General features: G+C 41.5%; 1 protein-coding gene across 2 annotated transcripts in view; it reads right to left on the reverse strand.

Moving 5' to 3' along the window:
• Positions 1–12,137: 12,137 nt before the first annotated feature.
• Positions 12,138–25,210, reverse strand: part of LOC130029805 (interferon-induced protein with tetratricopeptide repeats 1-like) — a 59,084-nt gene continuing 46,011 nt past the window's right edge. Inside the window, exon 2 of one of the 2 annotated variants that reach the window (XM_056120831.1) lies at positions 12,138–14,156. In XM_056120831.1, the coding sequence (XP_055976806.1) occupies positions 12,719–14,156 (1,438 nt within the window). In that variant the 3' untranslated portion in view covers positions 12,138–12,718. The remainder of the gene's footprint in view (positions 14,157–25,210) is intronic. The other variant, XM_056120832.1, reaches the window with a different exon arrangement.

Here is a 25,210-nt window from a genome sequence, read left to right on the forward strand (position 1 = left end):
ACTCAGACAGTCTGTCACCCTGTTCGTTCCATTCCAGGCCATGGGTTCCAATGTGGAGTTCATCGACTGATCTTCTTGGTCCTATCTTGGCATTAAAATCACCGACAATGATCTTGTAGAAGGTGTGATCTTCTTTATAGAACTTCTCTAGCTCCATGTAGAATTTCTCAGTTTCTCTTTCACCATAACTGGATGTTGGTGCATAGACAACAAAGATAGAAACTGCCGGTAGTGAGCCACATTTATTCAAGTGTAATCGTCCGATTCGGGTTGTTAGGCATTCAAATGAATCAATGCTCGTGACTAAGTTTGTGTTGACAAGGATACCGACACCACCGACGCCTCTTTTATCACATGTTCCAAGGAACAGTTCTTCTCCAGTGTCGAAAACAGCATGATGGAATTGATGTCTTCTCGTTTCGGCCAGACCAATGATGTCGTACTTGATCTTTCGTGCTTGTACCATAAGGTCTTCAATGGATGCAGCAGATGCCAGGGTACGAGCATTAAAAGTACAGACAATCATTTTTGTTTTTCTGCGTTTTGGTAGCCTATGTCTGCCTTGGTGTTTTATCAGCCTCTCCTTCCATATCCTTCTCGACTCTGCATATTCAGGGTTAGGGAAATGAGATCCATTTATTACTGGATTTGGCATATCATAAAACATTTAAAAGTCACTCTTGCGATTTTTGACCTAACATCTTGACCTCAGAGGAATCTTCAATAATACATCTCCCAATGAGGAAAACAAATGTAAATAAATGGGAGTATACCAAACTACAAAAGTTTTTGCAAACAAAATAAGGGCTATCATAAAAAGATCTCTTTACTGATTGGGAGAAAATATGTATACATAACACGTCAGAAAAAAACTATTAGCCAAGATATATAAAGCATTCTCAAAACTCAACCACAGAAACCAAACAATATCTCCCAAAATGGGAGAGGGGATAGCTTCTCAAAGATTCCATAAGGATGGATAAGGTAAAGGCCCTCCCATTGTTCAACGATTTGCTTGAGCGGTCCCAGTAATGTCTCCATTGGAGACTTTGTTGTTACTGTGTTTGGCATATCGAATACGTCACAGGGAGCTTGCCAGGCTCTACCGTGCGGGCGAGATACTCTCGGTAGCTTGCCGGGCTCTCTGAGAGGGGCGATGGAATCGAACTCCGGTTGGCCATGTTGGCTGCGTGAAAGGCAAACACCCTACCGCTATGCTATCGCTCCAGCCCAAGGATGGATATCAGACTTATTAAATATGTTTGCCATCCCTGATATACTTTGTTATGTCATTTGTATATAGCTTCATACCAGGGAAACTATATTTACATATTAGAGAAATTTTGCAGTTTTGGAGTCTCACCCGGCTGTGCTTAGGGCTTACTTCTGACTCCGTGCTCAGAACCCTGTGAAGTGCCGGGATCAAACCCAGGTCAACAGTATAGAAGGCATGTGCCGTACCCTCTGGACTCTCTCTCCACCCCTCTTGATTACATTATTTTTAATTATATTTCTATACACAAAAACAAACAAAAAACCCAAACTGGACAATTCAGTAACTTTCAATATCTTCTAGCTGTCACCTTCAATCCTCCCAACCACTCCAGTTCTACATATCAAACCCTTCATGTCCTTGAGAATTTCCTACCCTGGACACATCAGGTATATAGAATCATATGATAAGTAACTTTCTTATTTATCACTGAATTACTTAGCATAATGTTTTCAGGTTTGTATGTCATATGGTAGAGTCTCCTGCCCCCACGCCTGGCCATCTTCCCCGGGGTCTCTTGGAGGATGGCGGGTTGAGTTTCCCTTTCCATACTGAGCAGAACCCCGGCGGCTGAAGACCTCCAGGGCTCAGCCATAACCATGCTGAGACCACTCTCCACACGCTGAGATGATCCTCACACATGAAGAAACTGGCAAAGGAACCCAGGTGTGTGGTACCTGGGGCTGAGATCTCCAAGCCTGATCAGTTCGGGACTGGGCTTCCTCCATCCAGATTCCGCCATCTTCCAGTAGCTAGACAGTTACACGCACCAACTGCTGTGTGACCCCATGTCTTTCCTATCTTTCCCACACTTTTACTTTCAGAATCTTTTTTTTGGAAGGTCTTAATGACAGACAGAGAATGAAAAGTTTACATACATGTGTGGTTGAAGCGATAGCACAATGGGTAGACTCGCGTTTGATTCCTCCATCCCTCTAGGAGAGCCCGCAAGCTACTGAGAATATCCCAACTGGATATTCTGCCGTGCAAGAATAGCTTGCACGGCAGAGCCTGGCAAGCTCCCTGTGGCATATTCTATATGCCAAAAACAGTAACAACAAGTCTCGCAGTGGAGACATTACTGGTGCCTGCTCAATCTAATCGATGAACAACAGGACAGTGCTACAGTGCTACATGTGTGGTACTTACTTTATTATACTGAAGTTAATGGTCTTTTCCCAGGTGTCTGTACCTTTCAGTCTAAATTTCTACTCATCACTCTCAGTGATTTCTTCTGTATGTACCAGATCTAATGATCAATTATTCATGCAAAGTCAAGTAAATCTTCCCTTGGGACATCTACTTGTCCTTTCAGTCCATCGAAACTGGTTTACCTTTGTAACTGGTATTTGGCATTGGAGAAAGCAAGGCCAACTGACCTAGCAGGTTCATGACTTCTTGTCATTTTTACTCCTTATTTAAATCTTCAGTCTACATGTTGATCACCTCCAGGATGAGAAAAAGGAATCAGTGGCAAGTCACTTTTCTTGGATGGAGGTCAGAAGAGAGAATGTGTATGGGTGCATAAGTTGTGAGGAATTGAACAGAGAGAAGTGCAATCGCCCATCCAGCATCAGTGGTCAGTGGTCAGTGTGGGGATTGGTGTTTACGTATCCAAGGGTGCATGATGGTAGGTGACAGGTGTAAGTTGAATGCCTGAATTCTTAAAGTTATAGAAAAAAAGATTGGAATATTCAGTAGTTTCATTGGTAGACCAATGATTATATGGTTATATGGAGTCAATTGATATCCAGGCTAACGTTTCATTTATCAGCAGGTAAAAGATTACAAGTACAACAAAATTTTAGAAATGCCAAAAGACCCATTTATATTCTATCACAGAGATTTTTAAAATAAAACCTATTCCTTTTTTTTTAAAAAAAGGTAACTTCATTAAATCATTAGTTTAGTTACAGACATTCAATATTGCAACACTAATCCCACCACCATTGCACCTTCTCACCTTCATTATTTCCAATTTTTGCAAGCACTCCTTGAGCTGCCCCCATGGCAGGCCCTCAATACTTATTTTACTTTGCTTGTTATAATTTGCTAAAAGGATGATCCAAAGGTATTTCCTTAGAACAAAGTGTCTCACCATGGACCTCTTGGTCCCTTGTGTAAAAGATTACTAAGGTGTTGTTACACATTAAGTCTACTGTGTTTATATTTTGTTAATTAAGATTGGTTGCCTTCTATATTCCATCCCATCTAATCTGATATGCTGTCCTGGTTTATCAGTGTTACAGAGTCTGAGATATCACATGGCGATATTTCTGGATGAGGCTTGTCGGAGCAGCGGAGTCTAGCTGGGAACCCAGGGGCAATTGTGGGATGTGGAAGTTTTCAGCTGCTGGTGCTCTGCTTGGGTGGGTTAGGGGGGACTCATCCCTCCCTTCCTGGTTGCCTTGGGTCGACTCAGACTTGTGAGGGATCTGGGGGAAATTCTGCCACCTGTAGATCCTTTTAATAATTTAGTTCTGAGTCTCTGGACCATTGCTGGTGAAAGAGTTTACATGGCACTTGCAAATCTATGCCATTTTTCAGAAATCCATACATGCATACTGATCATCGCAAGTGTACACAGTATTAGTTTTAATGAAAATGCACGAGAACTTTGTTACAGTGGTTTTAAGTTAAAACATTGAATTTTATATAATATTTAAAATCACATAACAAGTAATCTGTGCTTGGGCCAGAGAGAAGATAGTACAGGAGTCAAGGTGTTTTACTTACCTGTGGTAGACCTGGATTCGAACTCCTACACCACATATGGTTCCCTCAGCACTCAGGAGTGATCCCTGAGCAAAGAGCCAGGAATAAGCTCACTCTTACCTGAACACTTCTGGGTTCACACCAAAAGCAATAACAAAAAAGTTATTCTATACTTAAATACATTAAAATAAGTTTTACATAGATTATGCATTTTCAGAATATACTACATGTTATTTTTATACATTTCTGTATTGTGATACAGTTGGCATGGTGGTAATAACACCTCTACAAGGGAATGTAACTAGGTATTTTTTCAAGTGGGAGTAATTAAGTCTTCTTAACAAGCTGATTCTATAATGATATTGTTATCTATATTCATTATTCTGTATGTAGTATTATAAGATTTATTAATGTGTAGTTGCAAAAAAATGTGTCTTCTAGCACTCCCCAAGCAAAAGTCAAGTTAATACTTGGCCCATTAGAGTTCCTCCATAATCCAAATCTGGTACTTTATCTGGGGCTTTTGGTCGCCTCTGTGTCAAATCACTCAAATACTTGATGCTACTGACTGGCAGAGTTTAAGCTTCCTTCCAACTGTCCGGGAGACATCGCATTCCAGATTGTCATTTCTCAGACAAATATGCTGAGTCCATAACATTCTCAGAGCAGGTTATTGGTAACTGCATTTGTCCATTCTACTGCTGAAGGAATTCCAAAAGTTCAAAGTCTGAGAATTCGTTCTATTTTCATTACACCTATATTGGGCCATTTATTCAGTTTGCTTTTTATCTTTTCTTTTTCCTTTGATTCATGATTTATTTTTATACCCTCCATATAGTGGTGGATGGCCTTATCTTCACCCTTCATTTGATGGAACTGAAAGCTGCCATATTGTATATGAAGCTTTTGTTCTGCTAAAGGAGTAAGCTCGTTGCTGAACTCTTGTTGATAATAATGATCTGCTTCTTCATTTTCACCTGGTATTGCATAGAGGCCAGCAAGATAGATATTGACCCAGGAAAGATTTTTACTTCTTCCATGAGCTTTTTAAAATGACTTATAGCAAGAAAGATGGTGGCCGCATGGGAGCCTTGTGAACAGCACGTATGAGCCGGGGATGTGGGGGCGACTAAAACCTCATGGGAAGGGGGGAGTTCCGGTCTGTCCTTCATGCCCTACCGAGGTCACCAGTTGTCCCCCACGAGCAGTTCTCCAACACGGCCACGGCCCCAGAAGCACAAGGACTTAATGCAGAACCCAGCAGCTTGGAGCAGAAAAGTGAATGGACTATGCGTTAATTCAGGCCATCATGTCTGCCCGGAGGGGAAAGGGTGTTGCCCCATTTGCCTTCTCCTCTCTGGAAAGAAGGATGGCGGCCACATGGGAGGCTTGTGGACAGCAGGTATGAGCCAGGGGTGTGGGGGCGACTAAAACCTCATGTGAAGGGGGGCGTTCCGGTCCGTCCTTCACGCCCTACTGAGGTCACCAGTTGCCCCCCACGAGCGGCTCTCCAGGAAGGCCACGACTCCAGAGCACAGAAACCAATCTCTTAATTATCTGACTCTCAGTAGAAATACTTCCAGGGTTAATAAGTAAAATAGTGGAAATCTAAAACCAACATTTAATTCTTGAACCAAGCTGTAGAAAGCAAATCATTTCACAATGCTTTTTTAACATGTCTCATTGGCGGGGGGTGGGGGGGAACTCTAAATAATAGTGGTGCATCTTTTATTGAAACAATGAATCTAATCAAAGCAGATAGAGTGTTAACTAGAATTCATCTGCCTCGCAGGCATTGGGAGGGGTGGGGGGTGGGGTTTTATTGGGGTTCTTCGTGATAAAAAATAAGTATTGGTAAAGGGAAATGTGTTTGATATTTGCATTACTGAGACCTAATCCTGAAAGCTTTGTAACTTTACCCACAGTGATTCAATAAATAAATAAATTATTTAAAAAAATGACTTATAGCTTGTCTTAATAGGTACTTGAACTTCTCACTTCCCCAATACATCTTACTATTTGAAGGACTAACTCCCATAACTATTTGAAGGACTTTTGATCTACAGCAGAGCCCAATATTTTAATGCAGTTGGGTATTGCTTGGTTTATCTTCTAAAACCCTTTCAGGAAGATCTATAGCTTTATCCAGGTCCTTCATGTTTCAGTAAAATTTGGCTGCCTGGTCAAGTACATCTGGGGCACATAGGTCATTCTCTAAGGTTTTTTCAATGAGCCTCTTTCCTTCACTTATTTTAAGGTCCATTAGTACAACCACCCCTCTGCTTAGAGACTTTTGCTGAGAGTCAGACTCCCAGAAAGAACTTTCCATGAAAGACCTCACCTATCAGTTCACTGCTTAGAGGAGCTAACTTAGCCACAAAAAGGGGGACTGGCTTCCTGCAAATCACAGCTGGTCTTTGAGTGACCATGGTACCATGTTTATTTTTCAACCTCCTTTTCGGTGACCTTCTACCTGCCGAGGGTGTTCATGCTCCACATCTTGTCATCAGTCACTGAGGGCTTAAAGTTTGATTTGATCTCAGCTTTTCATTTTCATCCTCCTTCTCAGAACCATGCAGTTTTAGATAGAGATTAAAATAAAACAAAAAAAAATCATGCAGTCCACATGCATGGGAGTCATTCCTGTATGATGAGACCAGTACAAGACAGAAAACACAGTCTGACATCTGGTGCCTGTTTCCCCAGCAGTGGCTCCTCCTTCATCCACACCTTCCTGTGTGTTTCCACACCTCTGTGTTACCAGAAACTGGACCAGATGTTCACCAGATGAGTCCTTTCAAGGCAGAGTGGTGCTCGGGACGTATTCCCAACTTTGAGGTAAGAGTTCACTCTTGGTGATGCTCAGTGGACCATGCAGAGGACCTGACTCCCAGATTGCACCCGGGCTTCTTGAAGCATGCAAAGTATGCACTTAGCACTTGAGCCTCCAAGTATCATTGTCACGTCAATATACTTCAATAAGTTAGACAGTCTTGGGACTAGAGACATAGTAATGAGTAAAATATTTGCCTGACATGCAGCTGACCCAGGTTCTATCTCCAGCACTGAGTGTGGTCCTTCCAGGAGTGACTCCTGAGAACAGACAGCCCCGTATGATCCAAAACCAATATATAAATGAAGATAGCTTTAAATATCATGGAATCTGACTTCTTTAAATATGAAATGATAAACCACTCAATTCAATACATACTAGAATGCTATTATAAGGAATTCGTAGACCAAAAGTTTTGAACGCAGCAGAATACATTAAGTCTTGTAAGTTAGAGCTCAATAAATGGAAGTCATATTTATTCTGAAATTTTCATGCTAAACAAGTGAAAATAAAAATCAAAGTCCTTAGACGTCAATGACATGCAGGAGTAGGACTCTAAACATGAAATTGTCAAAATTTTTAGATCTGAAGAGAAATTCTTATAAAGATAAGTTTAAAAGGCAAGAGGTAGGAAAAATATAGTATTTCTTGGCAATATACTTCTGTGTTGCAATTGAAACTCAAGTATTGGCAAGTTGGATATATTAAGGAATTCAAGAAATCGTAAATGATATATCAAGTCATTTGTTGTCATGGACAGTTACTCAAAAAATTGAAAAAAGTTGCTAGAAAAATAGAATGATTCCATACAATTCTACACATATGTTCATTTTCCAATTTTCTAAAAATTTTTATTACTTACATAAAGATTCCATAAATATGCTTTGTTTGTAGATACTATTTTCTTCAACCAGAAAAACACAACTTTGATGAGAACTAACACTTTCCTTCTCTACTCCCTGTAACCTGGGAAGGATGCAGACCTTGTTCCCATTTTCTGCTGTACAATCAAGGATACTGACTCAGGTAGTCACCAAAATTCCACATTTGGTATAATATGACTTCCATCTTATAGCACCATAGAACATTTAATGTCACAGAATTTGTTTAGATCTATTTTAGATCTATTTAGATCAATTTTAGATCTAAAATTGTTTAAGTTTGAATGAGTCGGGGTCAGAACCTTGGTGCATAGGACACTCTTGCCATTTCTCAGTGGTCACCAGGGGGCAGTGTCTGTGTGTGTGTGTGTGTGTGTGTGTACTTATGTATTAAATTTCTAAAAAAAAAGAATATTTATTTGCTTCTATTGTTCAATTTATTTCAAATCCATGCAATTATATATGGAACAAACCAAGGTAATTACTCACTGGAACTAGTTTCTTACTACACATGCAGATAAAATTATAAACAGTTGAGTGAAGGTAGACTTAAATAATAGCATGTAAAAATTAACACAACTGTATTAAAGATCTAAAATTCGTACTACAAATGATAAGATTAATAAAAAATAAATAGCATATCTTCATGGCCTTGGATTTGGTATCAATTTCTTTAAATTAACATCAAAATAAACAAAAGAAAAATCAATACCTTGGACATAATCAAAATGGAAAAAATTGTGCATTGAAGAATACTCTAAGTAGCTTGTAGAGACAATGTTAGAAAATATTTACAATTTATATCTATTACAAGGGTCTTTCCTCGGAATGTACAGTGGTACAATGCAGCAAATGAAGGAATACATAAGCCAAGAAAAAAAGAAAAAAGCCCTGGACAGGCATTTTTCAACAAAAGATAGTCAAATGAACCACAAAGATGGTCAATGGATGACAAAGTAAGATTAGGTATTATGGAAATGTAAATTAAAACCATGCTGAGATACCACTCATTGTGAGAAAGGGTAGAATCGCAACTATTTGTAAATAAATGAATTGTAATTCTCATAATTGCAGAAATGAACAATGATATAACCAAGGTGCAATGCAATTTGACAACTCATAAATAGTTAGGCATGAAGTTCCTGGTTCAGTTATTCTATTCCATGGTACATGACCAAGAATTGTATAGAAGTGTTCAAACAAATGCTTGAATATGAATATCCTAGCAACATTATTCACCTTTCGACAAAAGGTGCAATCAACCCAATTATCCATGAACAGATGAATAACTAAAATCAAAAAATTCTTTTCAAGTAATGGGCAATTGTTTAGTCACAAAGAAAAATGTGGGTCCTGTGGTTGCAGTTGAGAACTTCAGGTTCATGAACACAGTCAAAGTTTAGCCTTTGCTGGGTCAGTCTGCCCTTACAGGAACTTTTCTGTGGAGAGAAATGGACTCTGGACTTAGAGCAGGAATGGTCTGGAGGTTCTTCTTCTTTCCTGGTCAGGGCCTGGATGCTTTGCCCAGAAAAAGAGTTATGGACTTTCACTGGGGCCTGAGTGTATCATGGATCAGGAGTAAAGAAATATTGTCCAGATCATGGGACAAGAGTGTGGTAAAGGTGGTCATGCTGGAGTTTGAGGCACTTTCCTTCCTTGATCATGAGTCACTCTCAGGGGTGCTGATGGCATCAATTATTGGCTTTTCATATTTCAAACCCTCCCATGTCAACCTTCCCAGTGTCTCTTTTATCCCAATGCATTTAAATTTGTCAGTGGGACCACAGACACAAGAAACTACATCCATTTTTATGTACAGCATCTTTATGTAGTTTCAGGAACTCTAGCGATAGGCATCAGTTCTAAAACAGTATGGACTGATATGGAGGTACCTTTCAGAACAATCATGCCAGTGAAAAATGGCAAACTAATCCCACTGGTTATTGCTGAGAGTAAACTATGCTACGTGGCCACTAAGAATGCATAAGGAGATAGAGTGTCCATCTGTGGGGACATTGGCCCACAGAAGAGCACAGCCCCTCCAACCTATGCTCTGACCTCCAGAACCCCACTGCATTTATATTTATTTATTATTCTGTTTTGTCTCTTTGGGTCACACCTGGTGATGCTCAGGGGATGCTCATGGGTCATCTGCACTCAGGAATTATGCCTGGCGGAGCTCAGGGAACAATATGGGATGCCAGGAATCAAACCTGGGACTGCTGCATGCAAGACAAACATCCTACCCTCTGTACTATCTCTCTGCCCCCCCTCCCAATTTATTTAAAAGGAAGGAACTGGGAAGACAAACCACTTGCCAGGAGCAATCACTTATTGGTGAAAGGACCAATTCTTATTTTATATTTAATTTATTATTTTAGTAAATATAGGTAATAGTAAATATATGTACATCAGATTTCTACAAATGCTTTTAAATTTATTCATTGGGTAATAATAATATTTCCCTGACCATGAAAGCCAATCGTTGGAAAATGTGAGTAAGAAGAGACTGATAAAATCTCAGGACTGGGAGGAACAGAGATATTACTGGCACCTGATCGAATATATCAACGATCAACGGGATGATAGTGATACACTGATATGGTGAAAAACAATAAAACATGTATTTATTTATCTTTGGCCAAGTCTGGCAGTACTCAGGGCTTAACTCCTTACTCTGTGCTCAGGATGCCTGGTGGTGCTTGAGGGGCCTTAAGTGGTGCATGGAACAGGACCCGGACCAGGTTGGCCACAGAAGTTCAAGGTAAACACCTTAATCCTTATACTATCAAGTCCTACTGTTGCTGTTGTGATTTTGGATTTTTAGACAAGCTTGCCAGTTCTCTGGGCTTGCTCCTGGCTTTGTGCTCACGAATGACTTCTGGTAGTGCTGGGGATCATGCTTGAATTGACTGTGTACAAGGCAAGTGTCTTAACTCTGTTCTATCCCTCAAGCCCTGTGCACTGCATTTCACTGAAGAAAAAGTATCTGAGTCATATTAGATGACACCCGGAATGAGACTGACAGACAGAAAGAGCTCAGGCCTTCAGTGCCAAGGCATTTGCCAATGTCCTGATGTTAATTCAGACCCTGAGCACAAACCCCACCTGCTGGATCCAGCAGCCTCCTCTCCGACACCAACCTTCTGGGGAACCAAGGCACCAGCATCTAGTAGAGTCCTGCTTGATTTGTGGAGCACAGAAAGTGAGGCAAGAAAGGTTTGTTGCTGAAGTGAGAGTCTGGGATAGTTTGTCAGCAGCAGTGGACACAAATATTCCAGCAGTCTCCTGGCCCTAGGTCTGGCCTGTCTGTCCCTTTCCCTATGTCCTCTTCTCTCAGACTCCCTGAAGTCACACTGGCCTCTGTTTTCCCATGGCCAAATCCATCAGTCTCATGTCTCGGGTCTGTGAGCCTTCTCTAAACCAAATGTCCCAGACCTATGGTGGTCAAGCCCCTCTTGTCATGCTCTTGGAACTGTAAACATCACTTCAGTGCAGCCTCACCTGGCAGCCTGGTGTTCCGTTGTAATGCTCCTTATAGCACACAGTAGATTTTCTTTCATTTTTGGACTTTTTGGGTCACACCTAGTGATATTCATGGGTTACTTCAGGATCCTCACTCAGGAATTACTCCTGGTGGTGCTTGAGTGACCACCTGGGATGCTGGAATCGAACCTGGGTTGGCTGCATGCAAGGCAAATGCCCTACCCGCTATACGATCACTCTGACCCCCTCAATTTTCAATATATGATTTGCTCCTTTTCTTTCCTTTCCTTTTGGGGGGGTGTCATATTCAGTGGTGCTCAGGGCTTACTCTTGGCTCTTTGCTCAAGGATTACTCATGGCAGGACTCAGGGGAATGTGTAGGATGTCAGATCAAACCCAGTTCAGCCTAAAGATAAGTTAAAGATAACATACCTCTGTATTTTAAAGATAACACCTCTATTACCCCCTAATGTACTATCAGGTCCGCTTATAGGGAATGAGCTGGGACTTTTTGTTTGCTCGTTTGTTGTGGGGTAGGGGGTGGTCCACACCATCAGTGCTCAAGACTTATTCCTGGCTCTGTGCTAAGGAATTATTCCTAGCAGGGCTCAAAGGACTATTTGGGATGCTAAGGATCAAACTGATCTGCTGCAAGACACTATTCAATGTGCACTCTATCTAGACCCTGAAATTTCTTTCCACTATTTAGTGTCCATGCTGGTTTTGACCTCTCAGTATAGATCTCGAGTTCCTGAAGGGCAGGGATTTTGCAGGGTATTTTCAATACTGGCAATTTGAGTGTAGAGAGACTATATCCCATCACCGATGAGCTCAGATATTAAAGGTGGATGTGCACAGAAGTTCATGGACAGGTTAATGGGCATAGTAGTTTGCATACTAATTCTAGTTTCACATGCCAATTTTAGATGTATGACTCAAGGACCCAACACTCAAAAATTAGCTGTCTCATGGTAATACTCCACGTGTGTGGCTAGGTATGTGTGTGATGCATGTCTCAATAAATGTCTGTCATGTTAACTTTTGGGGATCGTCTTTTATTCATAGTGTCCCTCAGTGGAGTCCAGGACACTACAGTCCCAAATCTACTGTGGAAGGAGGAAAACTGTTTTTTTCTCCCCTATATCACCATCCTATTGTGGGTATTGAACATTGAAAACTCTTTGCTGATTAAAATGAATTAATTAGGCATTTTAATTTAGGTAAGTCCAGTGTTTTCTTTGCTACAAATCTACTCAACATATTACATTTTCTAGAGAGACTTCACAAAGAAATGATTTGTCTCTCTTCTGACACAGAAACATGCACATTCTGTTTCCTGTCTTCTACATATGGCTATTATAGATCAGGTTTGAATTATTATCTGAATGTACACCATTGCAGGGAATTACATGATATGGTATTGAGAGCCACAAGTAGCTACTCAATTACATGTTTCAAAAGCCATCTCTTGGGTTGGATTAGTCCAGTGATTCTAAAATGGAATAGACTGTGAAATGCCAAATGGTGGCATCATGGCTTTGGACCTTTGAGTTCGTGTCCCACAGATGTCTCCTGGCCGGCAGCCAGCTCCAGGGCTCGCTCATAGCTCTCCAGGGCCTTCGTGATTTCTCCTCTCTGCTTCTGCGCGAACCCAAGGAGGGTCAAGCCTTCCACGTCCAATTTATTTTTCCGAAGTTTCTTTAAGGCGCATTTCTCCAAAGCACTGATACTTTTCTCTCTTGAAAAAGATGGTTTCTCTATTTTCACCACTTTCAAATAATGAACAATTGCATCTACTTCCGATTTCCTCTGAAATTCCTGAAATTTGCCATAGTGGAGATGTAACTGTTGCAGGTCTTCTTCTGTGAGTGATTTCATGCCAAACACTTTTTGGTAGATGTCCTCAGCTTTACTGTGCTCACGTACTTCTATGTAAATTTCTGCCAGGGTTAGGTAAGCAATCACAAAAGTGGGCTTGTGTTTCAAAGCACACTCCAAATGATCTATAGCTAATCTTGCCAGTCTTTCAATATTTTCTCTGTTCTGCCCTCTGGGCTGCCAGTGTGTGACCTTTTTATTTTGGCTGATTTGTGCTTTGTAGCAAAGTGCCAGCTGGTGATGCACTAAGGCAGAGGAGGGCGTGTCCTTCAAGGCCTTTTTTAAGAGCTGAAGAGCTTTATCCAGAGAGCCCTTTCTGCGGTGGAACTTGGCTGCGTACCGAAGGATGTAAGTGTGCGAGATCTTGCTGGCCAGCGCTTCTTCAATGTACTTTTCTCCTTCATCTTCTCGTCCTAAGTCCTGAAGACACAGCGCTAGGAGAACTTTCACATATTCATTTTCTGGATTCAATCTGATGGCCTGTTCTAGGGGGTACAGACTATTTATACTTTCTACGCTCTTAATGTTGTTCAGGCGGTAGGTGACAATTGCATACCCAACACTGAATTCAGGGCTTTCAGGGTCCACTTCCAAAGCCTTTTGAAAGCAAACCTTGGCTCGTTCATAGTTATTTTGTCCACATTTCAGCAAGGCCCATCCTTCCTCAGAGTTGAGCTCTGGACACTCCATCCTGTATCTGAAGGGACTTTCCAACTTCTTGCACGTCTTCTCTACCTTGTCCAGGTAAGTCTGGGCTTCTCCCAGCCTGCCCATGTGGTGGTACAGCCAGGCATAGTTGCCCCAGGTGACCAGACCTCTCACATCTGATTGGTCAGCGAATTCTTGCAGCAGGAAATCTTCAGCTTCTTTCAAAGTCTCCAGGGCTTCCTGATTCCGGCCTGCCAGGTGTTTCACGTAGGCCAGCAGGTTGTACATTCTCGCATTGTTCTGGACATGTAGGAACTCAATCTGATCAAAGACCCTGTTTTCTAAATCCAGTATTTCAGTGTGGTCAATTTGCAAGCCCCACGTAAAGTGGCATCTCAGCTGGAGCAGGTGCTCTTTCATGAGATCCTCGTTGGGTTTGTCGCTGTGAAAAGAGACAAGAATTAGAATTTTTAAAGGAGGGCTCAGTCCAATGAAATGGAATCATCACTTTGAAAAGTCCTATATTTCACCTCACTTGTTTTGTGCTCCCTCCCTTTATTATCTGGTGCCTCTTAGGTGCCTCCAGTATTCATATCATTAGGACAGAGAGCACAATGACAAAAAAAATTTTAAAAATTCCTGAGCTAATGCTAATTCATAGAGTCAGGAGGTAGGACAGGCGAGGCTTATTTTATTTTGAAAACTTAGTAATTTAATGTGCTGGAGCAATAGCATAGAGGGTAGGGCACTTGCCTTGCATGCAGCTGGCATGGCCGAGCTGGGTTCAATTCCTCCGCCCCTCTCAGAGAGCCTGGCAAGCTACCGAGAGTATCTCACCCACACGGCAAAGCCTGGCAAGCCACCCGTGATGTATTCGATATGCCAAACACAGTAACAACAAAATCTCCTATGGAGACGTTACTGGACCTGCTCGAGCAAATCGATGAACAATGGGAGGACAGTGACAGTGACAGTTATTTAATGAACTATTACTTTTTTTCCACATACACACTCTTACCAGTAACATAGGTATACAAGTTTTTATTTTCCCCACTTCCTTTTCCTCTGTTGTTTCTGTTGTTTCTATGATGACCAGTTCATTTCAGGGTGCTCGATATCATATACTTTTGTTGTGACACCAACGATCACAAACAGCAATACTACTGTTGGGCCGGCACTCAGCATGTGAGCAGTGTCAAGGATCAATCTTGCACCCTCATGCCTTGCTCAGGTGAGAGAGACAAGAGGCTGGGTCCAGGTTGGGGCCACCCCTTCTCCTCTCTTGCTATGAGTTAGTGCCAAGCTCTAAGAGGCTTTCTGCAAGCAGCCCACCTGCACGCCTGCATACATGTAAGTTGTCAATCGCAGCTTTACCTTTCACTGCCATTACCACGCTGTGGCTCCTCGCCAGCTCTTGGGGACTCGTGTGCCCAGCTGTGCTTTGCAGAAGCCGCTCTGGCCCAGAGCGCTGTGTGTGTTTGTGTGTGTGTGTGTGTGTGTGTCTCATACACGAAGGAGTCTCAGAGCAGTCACTCAGGGATCTGAATATATTTGGTTCTCAGGAGATCAGTGACACCTTATGCAATGCTCTGCTCTCCAGTTCTTCCTTTATGACTTTATCTTCTTGTTTTTCAATGTCTTTCATTCCTGCTGTGTGTCATGTGTTGATCTAGGCTGCTTGCCTTGAAGTTCATGCCTGGAAATTCGCTTCCCCTTCTTGGGACACCCTTTCCCCTATGAAACACGGAGCAGTCTGTCTCACATGTTCAAAATCTGGGTGTTCTCTTAAAGTGGTTATAGTTGCAGGACTTTTGCCTGAAAACTGTGAACCAATTCATCCACGTGTGGACCTTTTCATGTCTTCTACTTTCCAGGGAAACTCTTAATGGAGGGAACCTAAGATGTGGCATATGGTTAAAGAACCTTCCCTTGAAGGGCAAAATTAAAAACTAATCGTAAATCAATGGTAATTCTTATATTTTTATAAATGTTTATGGTCCAAATATTTCTGAGGAGCTTATACCTATATATAAAGTTTAGTGAGTTAATATAACCTCTTTAGGTCTGAATGACTCTCCTTTATATTTTATTTTGTCCTCTGGGTGCTATGGATCGCATAATTAAAATTGATCCTACTGTACAATAGATCGGGATCTTAAGTGCACTTGTCCAGCTTGTGTTCAGGAGTGATCTCCGAGCACAGCTGGATGTGACCCAAAAACAAACAAGCAAATTATACAACTTATGATGATTTACCTAACCCAGATGCTTTTAGTCTATGGAAAATTAAATTGGAATTTATAATTTAGTTTGGGACATGCAAATCATTTTTTAAAGTAAGCTTAATCTTGATTTCAATGGAGCTAAGTTTTATTTGTAGTTGAGCAATCTTTTGTAACGGGGCTAAATGACAAATATTGTTTCATGGTAATATGTAACTGGAGACTGGAGCGATAGCACAGCGTGGGCTGGAGTGATAGCACAACTGTGGGTTGGAGCGATAGCACAGTGGTAGGGCATTTGCCTTGCGCGCATCCAGCCCTGCCGAGCAGGGTTCGATTCCTCTGCCCCCTCAGAGAGCCTGGCAAGCTACCGAGAGTGTCTTGCCCACATGGCAAAGTCTGGCGAAATGCCTGTGATGTATTCTAATGCCAAACACCGTAACAACAAGTCTCAAAATGAGATGTTACTGGGCCTGCTCAAGCAAATCCATGAACAAGGGGTGGACAGTGCTACAGTGATACAATGTGTAACAATTTAAAGCCTTTTTTGAGGAGGGCGTCACACCTGATGATCCCCTGGGTTACTGCTGGCTCTGCACTCAGGAATTGCTCCTGACCATGCTAGCGGGACTCTGTGTGGTGCTGCAGCTCAAACCCAGGTAGGGCGCATTGAAGGCAAATGCCCTACCCACTGTACGATCGCTCTAGTCTTCTATTTGATGTCTTTAATATCTGTGAGTTAAAGTTCCTGAAAATAAAAGTTTTATGAAAAGAGCCCAATCCTGTTTTGTTTCGTTTTGATTTGGGTCATGCCTAGTGGTGCTCAGGGCCTGCTCTTGGCTGTGTGCTTAGTAGACCCTATGTGGTATTGGGAACCAGGTTCTCACCATTATTTGCATGCAAATCAAGTTCTTTACTCCTGTACTACCACTTTGCTCTCAAGAATAAAATCTTAATTGATTAAAATGAAAATAATATGGAGATCTTAAAGGGCTCTTAAGGTATCCACAACTTTAGTTTTCTGTTGTGGAAACTGAAACACACATGTGTTGAGTAATAATCCTAAACTTTTTAGGCTTCATCAGTGAATTGCCCCTGTTACTCCCGCAAGAAATGCTTACAGTGCTCTTATGAGCACCCCTAATCCCCTGAGGTTCTCTTTAACCTTTCCTTTGTGCTTTCCTTCTCATTGTTAGCTACTATTGGGCTTGGTTACTTATGAAGTTAAGCCTTGTGGTGGCTCTGGATTTAGTATTAGTGGATTACTTGCATTTCTCTTTCCCTTGTTCCCTTTTCATATTTTACTATAGAGTAATGCTCTTTGCTTAAACACAGAAAGAATACTAATGCTATGCTACTGATATTTGGGAGTTAATTGACTCTGAAATCTATTCACTTCTGGGCATCTGTCATAATTACTTGACTCTGGTTTTAGTCGCCATGGTTCCTAGCACCTCCAAAAGCTGGGTCCTCTCGAGGGACTTCTGGATCGTCCCAGAGCAAGCAGCAATGCAACCCTGGCATTGATGGAACAATTCAGAAAGCATAAAATGTGGTATGATACGAGCCATGATGACCTAAGAGACAGGACCCCATGGGGTAAGAAAAGTTAAACGGGAGTTGTAGTAAAAGTCAACCGGTTCTGCCCCTGGAGCCTAGAGAACTGAGTTTTGGAATCTATATCTCTCACAGTGCTTATCCAAGTAACTGAAAATATTAATAAGAAGTAAACGTAATTGTTTAATATGTACTAGTAAGGGAAAGAGAAAAGCAATATAGATGCTTGTCGCCCTGTGCGAATTTCTCAGTATAGTCTCAGAATGTCTCCTTGAGTAAATTCCCACAAAGAATTGCCTCTGATTTACCTCTGTAAATGATTAAAAATACCTACGGTCAGTCCTGTACCTCGAACCCCCTCAGATTCTCAATATAGAGTATTTGTTTGGAGATAATAAACAGGACATTTTGACTATCTGTGTCCCCTGTCTCTCTGTTCCTCTGCTGGAGTGGCCTCGTAGGTGGCGCTCATCCACCAAATGCGTCATGCACTTGACTCACACACATGGACTAGATATGATGGTGCTTCGTGAGCGTTGTCACATAATGAGATGATAGCACAGTGGTAGGGCGTTTGCCTTTCACGCAGCCAACATGGCCGACCCGAGTTCGATTCCTCCGCCCTTCTCGGAGACCTGGCAAGCTACCGAGAGTATCTCGCCCGCCCGGCAGAGCCTGGCAAGCTCCCCGTGATGCATTCGATATGCCAAACACAGTAACAACAAAGTCTCCAATGGAGACGTTACTGGGCTCGCTCAAGCAAATCGAAGAACAATGGGAGGGCCTTTACCTTTACTTAATATTATGTGAAACTCCGGAAAATCGAATATGGTCTCATCAATTCAGGGTATTATTGTAGGTATTTATATGTCAAAAAGTTGAGAACATCACTTTACCAAATGTGTTATAATAAAATTCTTGTGAATATCCTATGCCTTTTGCCATTTAAAGAACTGCTCTACTGTGTTTTGTCCAGTGAAGAGTACAGGAAAGGTTTGAAAAAGAAGAGTTGCCACGGAACTTGAAGATAAAAAATTGGATTCGCCAAAGCAGCATGAGACTAAAATTTTCTACCTGAAATTAAATTAAATATTGAGGATGAAAAGTCATTAAATTCTTTTTGTTTATTTTGTGAAACTGCTCATCTTACTTTTGTCAGATTTAAAAAGTGTTTCCTCTATGAGCTGTGATGTTCATACAGCAACCTGGTAGACTACATCTAATTGTAAGTCAAATTTAAATGTTTGTTTCTTTCTCTCCCTGGCAACGTTACTTCGCAGTAATCTATTTGTCTTCATAAACCTAGAAAGAAAGCTTTTCTGTCTCTAATAGTTAATTTGAAAACAGTTTTTTTTACTAAGGCTCTGACTTGGAATATCAGAAACATTCTGCTTTAGGAACCAAAATTAACCCCACAGAGTCAATGTCTTGCCTGGACTTTTAGAACTTAAATGTTTTCATTAAAATGCATACGTGTATGTAAGTTATGTGATAGATGTGTTAATTCCCCAAAGAGGAAGGAGTGTATTTAGAATATATGCATGGGGGGCTGGCTGGAGCGATAGCACGGTAGGTAGGGCATTTGCCTTGCACACGGCCCACACAGCCATCCCAAGTTTGATTCCTCTGCCCCTCTCGGAGATCCCAGCAAGCTACCGAGAGTATCGCACCTGCACGGCAAAACCTGGCAAGCTACCCGTGATGTATTCAATCTGCCAAACACAGTAACAACAAGTCTCAAAATGGAGACATTACTGGGCCCATTCGAGCAAATCGATGAACAATGGGAGGACAGACAGTGCTATATGGGGGGCTGGGGATATAGGACAGCTGGGAGGCATTTGCTTTGCACCTAGCCTAGACGAGTTCGATGCATGGCATCCCAAATAGTTTCCTGACCACCATCAGGAGTGGTCCCTAGGTGCAGAGCCAGGAGTGACCCTTGGGCATTACAAGGTGTGGCCCCAAAACAAACAAACAAAGCAACCCTAAAAGTCATAGAATGCATGCATTTAAAATTACCAGAGGCATACTTTTTTTTATTAGTGAAACACCATGAGGTACATTTGTACACTTACAAATTTTTGTGCTTGAGTTTCAGTTATACAATGATCGAGTACCCATCCCTCTCATTCTCTACCACCACTGATCCCAGTATCCCTCCCACCCGCCATGCCCCCTATCCCACCCTGCCTCTGTGGCAGGATATTCACTTTTGTTCTCTCTCTCCTTTTGGGTGCTGTGGTTTGCAAAAGAGGCATTGAGTGGCAATCATATTTGGTCTATAGTCTACTTTCACCATGCATCTCCCATCCTGGGAGGGTCCTCCCAACACCCTTTATTTGGTGCTCCCTTCTCTCTCTGAGCTGCCTTTTGCCCTAGCATGTGCAGCTGGCCTCCAAGCCATGGAGGAAACCTCCTAGTACTTATCTTGGCTATTCTTGGGTGTTAGTCTCCTATTTTGTTACTTTATGTTCCCCAGATGAATGCAGTCTTTTTATGTCTGTTCCTCTGTTTCTGACTCATTTCACTTAGCATGATACTTTCCATACAGTTCTAACAGCTACGTAGTACTCCATTGTGTAGATGTACCAAAGATTCTTTAACCAGTCATCTGCTAAATGTTAATCGGGCACTCAGGTTTTTTCCAGGTTCTAGCAATTGTAAAGAGTGCTGCAATGAACAAACAAGTGCAGATGTCACTTTGACTATGCTTTTTCAGAGGCATACTTTAAATATCTTACAGTTTTGTGTCAAATATCATAATAAAGATGCAATTAAATTAGTAGGTAACATAATTATATTTAGATAAAAGTAGTGTACGTTACCTTACTAAATTATCACTTTTTATTTTATTTCCTTACATGCATGAAATACTCTATTTTCCCCTATCAAATCTTAATTTTTCGTTAAAAATTATCTTCATGTGTATTAAAGCATGTCTCTGTAAAAGAAAACTATCTATAAAACATATCAAATACAAATGTCACACCTAAGAATTATTTTATATAAAATAATTTATATAAGACATCTAGCCTACTGTTTCTTTTATATACGATATCTAGGCTATTGCTTACATTTCTTTAAATTTTTTTTGATTGAAGCCCCTTTACAGTTTTATTACAAATGCCAAAGAATAGTAAAAGGACTGGAGGATGCGTCAGTTTTCAAGTTAATTCCCCAGCATGTCAGGCCCCTCCCCCAGCCCCAAGCACCTCCATGTGTGACCCTAATGCCATAAACACCTGGACAGGTACCACACTTCTAGTCAAAGAGATGACAAGAGTTGAATCCTGGGGTTTTCAAAAGACCCTCTGCAAGAGGAGAGTGACATTTCCAGGGAAGTCTCAGGGTGCCACAGATGCACCCTGGTTATGCCCCAGTTGCTTCTGTGAAGGGCCTGGCTGATCTCAGGCTTGGTTCATGGGTCAGAGTAGACAGCATCTTAAGAATTCATTGCTTCAGAAATGAGCCGGCCCAGGAAGTCTCCAGATCAGTGCTTATTAAGCTATGCTAATCTGCATAGCGCACTAAGTACTGGGACGTCTAGTCAAATGGAGACTTGAAGATAATCCGTTATATACAGATGTTGGTTTACAAAGGTGCACACCTGAAGATTATAAAATATTGTAAGGCAATATTGTTTCAATAAAGCTTTAAGAAGGAAAATTACAAATTTGGGATAATGCCTTTCATTCGGGGGAAAGGGTAGGGAACAATGATCACAACCAGCTGAGCTCAGAACTTAACTCCTGCCTGTGCTCAGGGATCACTTTTGGCAGTGCTTGGGTCTTTATGCAGTGCTGGGGCTCAAACAGAATTGGCAGTGTGCAAAGTAAGGGCCTTAAGTCCTGTCCTAGCCCTCTGGTCCTAAGAATGGACTATCTCTCTGGCCTGAGTGAGGTACTGCCTAACAGTCACTCAGGGATACTGAAACAAACCACACTACGAAGAGCAAGGCTCCAAGGAGACTTCGTTTGGGGTCAGTAATTTCCAAATAACCACTTTCTTGTCCCCAAAGTATCCTGCAAATAAGCAAACCTCACTTTATGTCAACACGCTTCCAACGTATCCATTTGTCCACACAGTTCAAATTTCATTCACTCATTTTACACACAACCACGCAGGAAGACTTTGGTGTGTCTTGGAAATACATGTGATTCTTGTGAAATATTTTTAATTCTAAAGTATATCTCTGATCGGTTCAGTTCTCACCAGGATTCAGCATCTAGTTGTTTGCACAGAACACACAGGTTGGGTGTGCTACAGGGCATTTGGCACACACTCTTTTCCCTATATACACTTCACAGGAAAATGTAGCAGGTCAATATGAGGTCCCAAATAAATGTACCTTCTGAAACTTATAGCAAATTGCAAGGAAGAAGATATCTCATCAATAGAAAGCTTGCCACTAGTTGGGGTGGGGGTGGAGGAGAAAAGTCAGGGAAGGGAACACTATGACATTATTAGCAAAGGTAAGGGGGTCACTCTGGAGACCAGAATGCTGAAAGAAGGTTTAAAGTGCTTACCACAGAGGCAGGCTGGGGAGCGGGAGGGTAATTGGGGATGCAGGGGAGGGAAGTGGACACTGGTGAAGGCGGTGATATTTGAACTTTGTACACCTGAAATGCAATCAGGAATAACTTGGTATCTTTGTCATTCACAGTGATTCAATAAAACTCATCATGGTAAATTAAATTTAAAAGCATACAGTTTTGAAAATGACCACACCATCACAATAAGAGTCCCAGATCTGATTTAAACTTTTCAAATATGAGAAACAAAAGAAGCAGATGGTCTTCCTCTAGACAGTGATGCTGGAGATGTGCAAGCACAGGTTGGGGTGTCTCCACAGCCATTGTCTGGAGGTAAACTGAGGAGGGTGAGAACCTTAGAGGACCCTGCTCTGACACATGCTCTTTCAGAGGCCTCTTGCCAAGTAGTTTGCCCTTCTGATCTTCATTTTGTTTAGCTAGATAACAAAGCTGGTGGTGATAGCTTCTCTTTTCTGGGGCTATTGTGCTGAGCAGGGGAGCCACAGGCTGAGCACTGAGGCCTTATTACCATAATAATAAAGAAGGTAAACTAAGGTGTCTCCATAATAAAACCTGTTAAAAAGACTGACCACCAAGACCTGGACTGAGCCTGGCTTAACTTTCTGAAGTCAAATATATAAGATTAACACTACTCCTCTGTTCTGTAGGAACAGGTTGCCTCTCAAGTATACAACCCCTCCAAAGTATACACAATTAACACTACTCTTGTCTGTTCTGTAGGAAAAGGTAACCTGAGACACTTGGCAGTGAATTCCTCTCAGGATCCTTCTCTCTCAAATAACCCCTGCAGAGTGTTTGTTCAGCCTGAGGTCCTCCTTTCCTCACTTGCTAAATGGTCACTAAAATTCCCTCTTCCATAGGCAATTATTCTGCAATCCCTTTCCATGGGAAAGTTATGGGAAACCCATATATATGTATATATTGTATAGGTGGGTGTGTATATGTGTGTGTTGTGTGTGTGTGTGTGTGTATATATATATATATATATATATATATATATATATATATATCACTGTAGCAGTGTCCTCCAGTTTTTCATTGATTTGCTCGAGTGCGCCCAGTAAGGTCTCCATCTTAGGACTTGTTGCTACTGTGTTTGGCATATTTACTACGTCACAGATACTTGCCAGGCTTTGCTGTGTAGGCGAGATACTCTCAGTAGCTTTCAGGGCTCTCTGAGAGTGGCGGAGGAATCCAGCCCCCTCTGCAAATTTTTAAAATTGGAATTCACAAAGGTCATGCTTTATACACATTTTTGAGTTGGTAAATTATGACAAATACAGGGGCTGGAGCAATAGCACAGCAGGTAGTTCATTTGCCATGCACGCAGCGGACCCAGGTTTGGTTCCCAGCATCCCATATGGTTCTCTGAGCACCGCCAGGGGTAATTCCTGAGTGCAGAGCCAGGAGTAACACCTGTGCATCGCCAGGTGTGACCCCAAAATAAAAAAAATTATGACGAATACATTCATGTATTCCTTTTGTCTCCATATAGTTGTCTTTTCTTTTTGTGGAGATGCTTTTATTTTCTAGTTGATGGGAAATTGAAGAAGTTACTGAGTACCATACAAAGATATCTCTGGAACTCAATCATTTACAATCTGGAAATTTACATTTACAAACACGGCCTTGAGAGCTCTTTTGATAGTCAAAATGAGAAATGGAAAATAAGTTATCTAGTGTCTGCCCCTGGCAGGTACTTGAATGGTGCTGGGAAATTTTGAACAAAACATAATGCCAAAAATTAGAGAGAGAGTATTGGGGAAATTGTCTGCCATGGAGGCAGGGTGAGGACTGGGATCTGGGTAGTGGAATATGTGCACGGGTGGAGGGATAGGTGTTCCATCATTTTATGGCTGAATCTCAGACAGGAAAGCTTTGTAATTCTATCTCATGGTGATACAATTAAAAAAAAGTAATGTGGAGTTCATGCCCAATTCAATCAGCTTACTCAATGGCTGAACAAATAGCAGTACTTCTACATTGTTAAGAAAAAGAAGAAGATACTGAGTCCTGAGTATGCTGAGGCAATTTCTCTGAATAGTCCCAATGACCCATCAATAGTATTTAAGCAAATGGGAATTTTACTTCTAGCATCAGGGCCTACACAAATCCTGACTGTGGCATTCGTTCGCCCTCACCTGGGTTCAGTGCAGGTGGTCATGTGACGTGTGATGCTGGGGATTTTAGACAGGAGAGCTGCCAGGACTACACTCAGTTCATGTGGCAGTACTGAGATCCAACTCATAGCCTCACTCTTGCTTTATTCACTGAGCTATCTCCTGGCTATTTGCAGAGTACAGATTCTAGACCTCCTGTGGTTCAACTTAAATGGTAATGGGTTTTGGCTGATTTTTTAAAAAGGTTCCTGTCAAAAGATTTGTTTTTAATTTTAGGCACTCTGATTTCCTTTTTTTTCATAGATCAACATTTTTTATTTATTTTTAAAAATTTTTTTTTAATTTAAACACCATGAAGTACAGTTGTAGATTTACAAACTTTCATGCTTTGGTTTCAGTTATACAATGATCGAGTACTCATCCCTCCACCACTGCCCATTCTCCACCACCAATGATCCCAGTAGCCCTTTCACCTTCCCCCAACCCCCACCACACCCCGCCTCTGTTGCAGGGCATTCCCTTTTGCTCACTCTTTCCTTCAAAGTCTTGTAGTTTGCAATAGAGGTATTGATTGTCCATTGTGTTCAGTCTATATTCTAGTTTCAGCACGCATCTTGCAACCCGAGTCAGTTCTCAAACATCCTTCAACTGGTGATCCATTCTCTATCTGAGCTGCTTTTTCCCCCAGCACATGGTGCTGGCTTCCAAGCCCTGGAGCAGACCGCCTGGTATTTATCTCAACTATTCTTGATTGTTCGATTTCTGTTCTGTTACTTTATATTCCCCAGATGAGTGCAGTTTTTCTCTATCTGTCCCTCTTTTTCTGGCTCATTTCACTTAGCATGATACTTTCCATGTAGTACCAATTGTATGTAAAATTCATGACTTCATCTTTTCTAACAGCTGCATAGTATTCCATTGTGTAATGTATCATAGTTTCTTTAACCAGTCATCTGTTCTCGGGCACTTAGGTTTCTTCCAAATTTTGGCTATTGTGAACAGTGCAGCAATGAACATAGAAGTGCAGATGTCATTTCAATT

The sequence above is a fragment of the Sorex fumeus genome, unplaced genomic scaffold (assembly GCF_029834395.1).
Source record: "Sorex fumeus unplaced genomic scaffold, SorFum_2.1 ptg000043l, whole genome shotgun sequence".
NCBI classification, from domain to species: Eukaryota; Metazoa; Chordata; class Mammalia; order Eulipotyphla; family Soricidae; genus Sorex; species Sorex fumeus.